Below are 8614 nucleotides of genomic sequence, written 5' to 3'. Positions count from 1 at the left end.
TTAACATCGATCTGGGAAAGCTGGCTACATTCCTGAAACGTTCGAGGGTTGTACGATGCATTCGATCTAAGTCGATTCGTGATATGTCCAGTTGCACATCTCTTCACGACATTATTTCCGCTTCTCTGAACATGAAAAACCTTGACGAATCCGTTCAGTTTGAGATTCAGTTTCAGAACGTGTCAAAAAATCTATACCTGAACCCGCACGCTTGTACTGTTCACTTTGCTTGGCAGAAAATGCCGATTTCAGTAAGCGAGGTGCAGCTGGAATAACGTTTTTACGATCATGACCATTCCAATAGACCTTTTTGCAGATACGGCGGCCATTTTGATTTCTGTTGTTTCGAAAGACATTATGGGATGCTCAGGGGGCAAATTAATATGTATTTGCCCCCTGGGCATCCCATAATAGCCATTCGAAACAATAGAAATCAAAATGGCCGCCTTATCTGCTAAAAGGTCTATGGTCATAACTGACCACTTTCATAAATGGCGACCACTTTTTTGTTCTTTTGTATTTATGTTAATCAGACTTACTGCCCTCATTTTGAAACAAATATTCTTTTGAAATTTGCTCGTCGTAGCGACGCTTGAAAGGCTTATTAGCATTAAAACAAAACAATATTTTATTTGGCCGCCATTATGAAAGAGGTCTACAGGCCATTTCCGAGTTCATGTCTGCCTTCCCTTCAAAGCGAGTCAAAGTGCGAAGTTTTTCTTCGGGAAAATAGTTTTCATTCATTTGCAAAGTAGAACTAATTACCATCACAAAAACTTCGCACTTAGACTCGCTTTCAAGAGGAAGCAGACATGAACTCGGAAATGGCCTATTAGACACTATCAAAAATACCATAATACTCTTTGTTGCAAACAAAGAGTATTATGGTATTTTTGATAGTGGCTAATTGGGACCTTCCAAAAGTTCCCTCCCCCCCCCTCCCTTGCCCTTGAGCATATATTCCTTTCTACTATATTTCAAATTAAAAATTATTTTTAAGATAGAAGCTGCCGTAAGATCTGAGATGCCGTCCGAGATTCTCAATTTTTTGTTTTTTTTTCCAATAAAACAGGAATTATTGGTTAAAAAAGCAGTTATTACTTCACAGAGTGTCGTAAAACCAAAACCAAAGTTATTACTTTGGCCAATCAAAAAGGACGGAGACAATCCAGTAAATCAATCAAAACTTGAAGTAATTACACATCGCCGACACAAAGCGCGGGAAAATGTGCACGCGCGAGCCACGATTGATTTTGGTTTCACTTTTGATTGGTTGAAAAAGCGGCGCGAGAACTTTGAACCAATCAATGAGTGAAGTGATGCAAAACCAAAGCAATTCGCTTTCGACACTCAATTGAAAACCGCTCTAAAATCGTTAAAAAAATTATATCCCTAATCAATTTCAAGCGCAGGGGCGTATCCATGCATACCGGTTTCCATCGTTTTACGAAAATCGGTCAGAAGCACGGCAAAGGGCACTTTAGAGGTTTGAAATCCAAAAAATTCTCGGGAGAGTATGCCCTTGGATCCTCCTAGAAACTTTTTCGTTGTTCTGGAAACCAGTCACTATTTATCCTAGATCCGCCGCTGAAACGGTGTTTACAAAGGCGTTAGTTTTGCAAAATCTTTCCCACAAATAGCGTAGTTTAATTTTCTCTTTAAATAAATGTTTTTTTTTGTTTTCGCATAATTTGAAACCAGCCTCTTAGCAAAGCCTTTTCGAGATAACTGCCAACCATGCAATCAAGTGTTTGCTTCAAAGTTTGGGGCAGGTTTTGTTTGAAGGGAGTTTAACGGCAACATCGACGAAAACGTCACTCCAAAATACAACTAAGCGTTACCTCAAGAATTTCGCGATGATCCATCTTGTTCACGTCGTACAAAACGGACGAACCATCAGATAACGGGATTGGCAACCCCACAAAACAATAATATCATTGGTTAAAAGATGAAAAAACGATCGTTATTTTGTGTTGAAGTTTTCATCGATGTCGCCGTCATAGATCTTAAGCTCCCTGATGCTCGTTTCCGCTTTAACTCCCAAAAAGAATCGGCGGTCACGTTGGGTTCCCTTCGGTTTAAAATGACGGCTGGTGATCTCATATGAAAAAAAAAAACTCTTTTACTCGAGTGGGTAGAGTAAGTAGTTTAAGGCTTCCTTCAAGACACTTGCTGGAAACTGCTCTAAATTTAAAATAATTATGTTGAAGACAAATTGCTCTAATTTGAATGCAATAAATTGGAACTGAGGCGATGCCGGTCAAAAGACGCTGCCTTTTTTACCATCTCTTCCAGAGAAAGTTGGCTTGACTTTGTTTCCAGTAGTTGGGCAAACTTACTTGTAAAGCTAGCGTCGCCAGAACATGGCCTGAAAATGATAAAAATACATAGTATTATTCATGCACTTAATGCAAAACGATACACGGCGCTCATAATACAGGAACCCCTGAAGGATAGGTATTGTTCATTTCTTCCAAGAAATTTACGAGGAGTCGGAGTGGTGCGTGGAGGGTGTACTGAGTGCTCACGCTATTCAGCCCCACCAGCGTTTCTCGGGTTCAATTCCCGAATACTGAGTTGTTGATATGATGAATGCTCTGCTTCGATCTGCTCCGATGGGTTTCTCTCATGTTTCTCTGGTTTTCCCGTCTCCACAAATGCACGAATTTGCTCTAAATACACTAACGCTTCGAGCGGTTTTTAATAAGAGTTGTAAAACCAATACAAATTCAAGTACTCTAACTAAAATTGCAAAAGACGCCACTGAGGTAACATGCTCGAAGCGCGGGAAATCTGAGCGCGCAAAAGTCGCCGGCAGCAGCCTCAACTGAGAGCTTAAGCAAGAACGATCAGACGAGGGGGAATAAGGGGAAATGACAACTAACGACATTGTAAAGATAATTGATGAATAATATTTGTAAAAAGCTTTAAAATACAAAGCAATGTATGGGGTTCTTTCCCAAATTGAAGCTTTTAAGCCGTTACAGTTACCTGCAATAAGAATAACTGAGCAACCTATGCTGCTAACGAAGAGTAAGATTAATGTACAGTCTATAAATCTTCCACGTATTTTTGCTAAGAATGGGCAGTCAAAACTCGTACTCGATCTCGTCCTCTTCCTAGAATCTAAAGGTCTCTATTGTTGGGTATGCGCGTAACCGCTATATATAATAGGTCTCTCAATATAATATTGAATATTACTATCAGTGACGTATCCATAGTAACAACCGCGGCTGCAGCCTGGGACTGAATACAAGGCCTCTCATGAGCTTTGATGAATCAAAATTTGAGGATGTGCCGTTTCTCTCTTATTAAAAATAAAAAACCGCAGCCGCGAGATTAATTTTAAAGCCAATCTTTAACAGTAACGATCGCAATTGCAGAATTACTTTCGACACTAAATTACGAACCGCGCTTTCAATAACTTGCACAATTACTTATTTTCCACTGACTCTATAAACAAACCTGGAATCCCCTCCCTTTGGTAAACTGATCATGACGTTTAAAGGGGAAATCATTGGTGCCAGTTCGGTCTCGCAGCTGTTCAAGTCATCAACAATCAGGACTTTACGCTGACAAAAAAAAAGAAATTACAGGAGGACAATTAAAAATTAACATCATACTTAAATTCGAATGATCAAAATAATCATCATTTTAATTGAGGTCAAACCGCCGAGGACAACTTCTTATTGGGAAGAATATAAATAACCTAAAAGCAAATCAACTCAAGTGAAATCTTGGGTTTTGATGAAAGAGTATTACGAGGAGAAAATTCTCTACGCAGACACTCGACCCACTCATGGTTCCGAGTTCGGGCAAAGATCCAGCGTGTTTGATCTCAGCACTGGGAGCCAAATCTGCGAGAGAAAACTTGTTGACACTGCAACTGAGCTCGTTATGCTCGATTCAAACCACAATAAAATCAAAGTTGCTGAAAGACCCTTAGGCCCGTTTTAAACGTCGCATTTTACATGTGCCGAATCTAATGCAAATGAGAAAAATCTATTGTTTTCGTTCATTTGCTTTACATTCGGCACATGTGAAAAATTAGTCAGAAAATGTAGGACTGGCTTTTATACGAGATTCAGATGAGTTTCAATACATGCTTTGATCTGTGCTACATGTGATGTCGACAATAATCAGTATACACAGAAAAGAAAGGGGGAAGAGAGAGTATCCCCCACAATGCCCTTTTCCATAGGTAATATGTCTCAAGTTATTTTTAGATCGACTCCCACGCTGTACAGATCCCAAGGGGATTAAGCAACAGCCAATCATATGGCGGGAATGTGTTCTCTAAGCGTGGACTATCCACGCGGAACACATTCCGGCCATATGACTGGCTTTTGCCTAATCTAATTGGGATCTGTCTTTGAAAACTTACCCCTCGAAGCTTCTCACACATGAGGTCAAGTGACCATTGCAAAGATACGCTCGAACGAAGTGGTTCCTCAGATTCAAGCGAAAAATCTTTGCCAAAGAAATAATTGTAATCCATAATCTGAAATGCAATAAAGTGTTTTTGCTTATTATATACTCAACAGCGTACCGCGTTTTCTGATTGGTCAATGACGAATGCATAAATGGATTTTTTTTACAATGACTGCAAAATTCTCGCGCGCTCATTGGCTAATTTTATTGTCAATAAGCAGACCCACGGGAAATTGACTGAAAGAGCCTTCCCCCCATGATCGGGAATTTGACATGTCCGCCATCTTGGAACACCGAGACAACCTGGAGATAATATTAAATAAGTTATCCTCAACATTGGTTTTGATGGGACTTCTCTTGTTTTTCTGATTTTTCTGGACACCGTGGTTGAAAAAAAGGTGAGCGAATCTGTCTTGAGGGGTGGATTGATACCGCCGTTCCACCGTTTTACGGAAGTCGGTCAGAAACGTTAAAATCTAAAAAAGTCCCGGGGAAGCATGCCCCCGGACCCCCCTAGAAACTATTTCGTTTTTTTTTCGAAGCCGGTCATTATTTTATCCTAGATCCGTCCCTAGTCTTGTCTTTTTGTGAATAAGGACCAACACTTCTATCAGTCCTCGCTGGAGCGTTCACAAGTACGAGAATGTTTCTTTCTAATTTTTTTCGTGATTGCTTTTTGTATATATCTAAATTCTACATATTCATGAATTTTCCACTCTATCATTGTGCACGCTTGATTGCTTCGAAAGCTGGTTAATTATTGTTCATATTGTTTTGCTAAATGTTAGGTTCTTGTTCAGTACCGTGAGCAGTGGAAAGGTTTCGTGTTACACCGTACAAATTTCCATCAGCTTTTAAAAGGGAATTTGAAATCGACAGTGAAGAAAATTGGTGTTCCAAGAATGAGAATCTAATGAAAAATTGTTACTCCAGGGCAGGAATGTGATGTTCCAAAGGTTCCCGGGGGTGGGGGAATTTGACAGTCTGTAGTTGCCCACGGGTGGAAAAATTGACTCTAGCTTGCACGAAAATGTCAAATTCCCCTGGGTCACACCCCCTCCCCCCCCCAACCTGGGGCTTAACATTGCTAGGTGCATTATTGTTAAAAATTGATAGGAAATGCTTGAACGGACATTTCCTGTTGGATATCAAAATTGGGCTTACATCTAATCATGTGTATTTCTGGGCTGATATTTACAAAACCTTTTAAATTGCCACAGCTACCCAAGCTATTTAAAATTCCTCAGATGCAATGGAAGAGAAAGCTATTTACAGAGACTCTTGGATAAACCACGCTTGTGCATGTACCTTTTCACGCATGCACCATATCTTAATCTTTACCCAATCAAATGGTAAAGCTTTTAATTCTGTTATTTCGAAAAGGTGACTAAGAATATAGAAGTAAGTGAAAGCTTGGGATTTAATTAAGTAAAACATAACAAGATTTTTTGAATAACTTCATTCTTACCACTTTGGTACAGCCCATGAAATAAAGCATGACTGTTCCCTTGTCACTGAATCTGTCCAAAGCCTCTCTGAGGTCATCCCTGATCCCTTTGGATGACTTGTCAGAAATCTCTTCTGTTGATTGAAAAAAACAAAAACATTGATGTGCCTTTGTCTGATATTTCTTGGTGTTTACCAAAATCCAGTGTGCATCTTATTAATTTTGGCCATTTCCGCTTGACATAACGATCATATTGCAAAAAACTTAAGTGCTGCATTGGTGGAAAGTGAAACATGAGAAGCCTATGCAACAATCAATTAACGTCAGCTCACTAATTTCTCTTGCAGTGGTTAATTTGCCTTCATCGTCTTGTTTCCTGAAAGCAAATTTTGCCTGATGTGAAGAAATCCAGAATCTAGAATCCAGCAAATGTGAGGCTTTGGTATCCAGAATCCAGAGCATGGAATCCAGAATCCATTGCATGGCATCCAAAATCTGCAAATTTTGATGAAATCCAGAATCCATTTCGGTGGAACCTGTTAGTTTGGAATCCGGAATCCACTGACTGGGGATCCAGGACACACTATTCAGGATCCAGAATCCATGGGCTGGGATCTGGAATCAGAGGGTCAGCTGGATTCCTTTACATAGGGTGACAATTTTTTTATTATGTTTCTAACGTACCACAGTGCCATCCAGCTTTAACCAGTGCCATCCTCAAGTCAGTAACGCATTCATCACTTTTAATATTGAGTCCTCCATAATTAAAATTTGAAATGATAATTGCAGCACTGAAATCATCACTCCCAGAGGGTATTGGAAGTCCTTTTGAGACAAAAAGTAAGAAATAATTGCAATTATAATCTACACTTAATGTATGGTCCCGAGGGAAATAGTTTTGTTTTCCCGAGAGTCCTAATGTTTCCCAAGTTTCCCGAGGGACCAGACATTAAGTGCTTTGATATATATTTAGACTTTTCCTTCAACAATCACAGCAAAACATCGGGAGCATGCAACAACTGCGGAATTGTATCCCAGTCGGGATACATTTGAATTTGATCAGGGGCATGTGACCAAGAATCAACCAATCAAAGTGCTCGTTTTGTTGAGAGAAAGTCTATGTAAATACCAAAATCATTTATTTGTCGATCTCTGTATTTTTCTGAAAGGATTTCTTAAGGTTAACAAACAACTTTTTAATTAAATACCTGATAAAAACATTATTGTTATCACTGTTTATCAAAATGCAAGTTAAATTTGTATACCTAAGTTCGTGTGGATGGCTGGGCAGATATAAAAAATTAATAAACGATTGATGAGCTGAATGAGTTATGGCATTAGCATCTATGTCCAGTGCACTCACAATTGGATAGGGTTAAAAAAAATATGCCGTACAGTTTGTACAGACCATAAAAAGAGTACTAAGGTCCATACTGGGCCGAAAAATGGTGTCTAGAAATGCAGGACTGATTAGATGCAAGCCTAATTTTGAAATCCAACAGGAAGTCTGAGCATTTCCTACCTATTTCTAACAATAAGGTTAGGGTAAAGATTAGTGTTGATTTTAGATCAGGGTAAATACAGCAGTTTATCCTCACTTGAGGAGCAGCACTTTGGGGGCACTTTGTGATGTTAACTCGTCTTTATCACATACGGGGCAAAATTACTGAAAGCTGATTGGCTGAGATGGAGAGCATTTTTCCTTAATCACATTAGGGCACTTTTGGTAATCAAGAGGGAATGATAACTTGATTCTGATTGGTTGGCATCAATTGCTTATTCAGAGCAAGCAAAGTTACAAGAAAATCTTCTTCCCGATTAAACTACTTAATTTTGTCTACATATAAAATACATTGTAAGTGCTATTTCTATGTTCTTGAACAACAAACCCTTTGCTTTGTCTAAATGACCATGACTGTCAAAATAAAGCTGTCAACGTGAGAAACATTATTCGGTTTCTCATGTAACCTGTACGTATTCCCCTTATAGTATTTGCAGTGAGTGATCAGTGACGTCCATGCTTAATATTACAGTCAAGGTATATGTCACAAGTGACCAGTATCGATCCAAGACTGAAATTAACACGTTCAAATTCCTCTTTGGAGCTTCTGAGATTCGAATGGAATACACAATAACTGAACAATAATTCATCAAACGCTTATAATAGTTTTCACTTTTCAAACACTGTTTATTTTATAAACAAAAGCTCATAGCTAACTGCAGCATATTTTCGATATATCAAGGACATATCCATGGGAATCCAGAATCTGAGAGGATGCATGCAAAGTTCAATTTAACTGGCACACAGATTTAAATACTCAGTTCAAATTTCAAAACTACCCAGTCATGCATGACATCGCTTGACTGTAAAATATGAATGTACATGCAGCTAGTGCTGTTCTTAATTTAACTTTAGTGACAACTGACCTTTGCTATCCTCAGCTGCAGGATTGAAACAAAGTGGAATCAGAAACGAGGTGAGTGAAAATTCCAAGGGTAAGCTACTGATTGCAGGCTGTGTTTGAGACAAATCTCCTCTAACATTTGCAAATAAGTCTTCCAGCAACATGTTTTCCTCTTTCATGTACTTCACCACACTTGTTATGTAGTCTCTAAGGATTCAAATCGATTCAGCAATTTCACTAACAATTATTATAAGATAATTACAGAGACTGACACATTATGGAGGCCCTGTTAATAGGGGTGATTTAGTCATCCCTTATCCCTAATATTCCA

The 8614-nt window shown here is 38.9% G+C and overlaps 1 protein-coding gene across 1 annotated transcript in view; it reads right to left on the bottom strand.

Moving 5' to 3' along the window:
- LOC138047154 (uncharacterized) overlaps positions 1-8614 on the bottom strand; it is a 28298-nt gene that overhangs the window by 1469 nt on the left and 18215 nt on the right. The window contains exons 9-14 of the mRNA XM_068894267.1: positions 8306-8490; positions 6563-6703; positions 5900-6012; positions 4385-4501; positions 3466-3572; positions 1-2368 (exon numbers count right to left, since the gene is read on the bottom strand). The exon at positions 1-2368 is cut by the window's left edge and continues 1469 nt beyond it. Coding sequence (XP_068750368.1) covers positions 2221-2368; positions 3466-3572; positions 4385-4501; positions 5900-6012; positions 6563-6703; positions 8306-8490 — 811 coding nt within the window. The 3' untranslated portion in view covers positions 1-2220. The remainder of the gene's footprint in view (positions 2369-3465; positions 3573-4384; positions 4502-5899; positions 6013-6562; positions 6704-8305; positions 8491-8614) is intronic.

Source organism: Montipora capricornis, chromosome 1 (assembly GCF_036669925.1).
Source record: "Montipora capricornis isolate CH-2021 chromosome 1, ASM3666992v2, whole genome shotgun sequence".
Lineage (NCBI taxonomy): Eukaryota > Metazoa > Cnidaria > Anthozoa > Scleractinia > Acroporidae > Montipora > Montipora capricornis.
The sequence above is the reverse complement of the archived record's forward strand: the minus strand, read 5'-3'. Positions and strand labels throughout refer to the sequence as shown.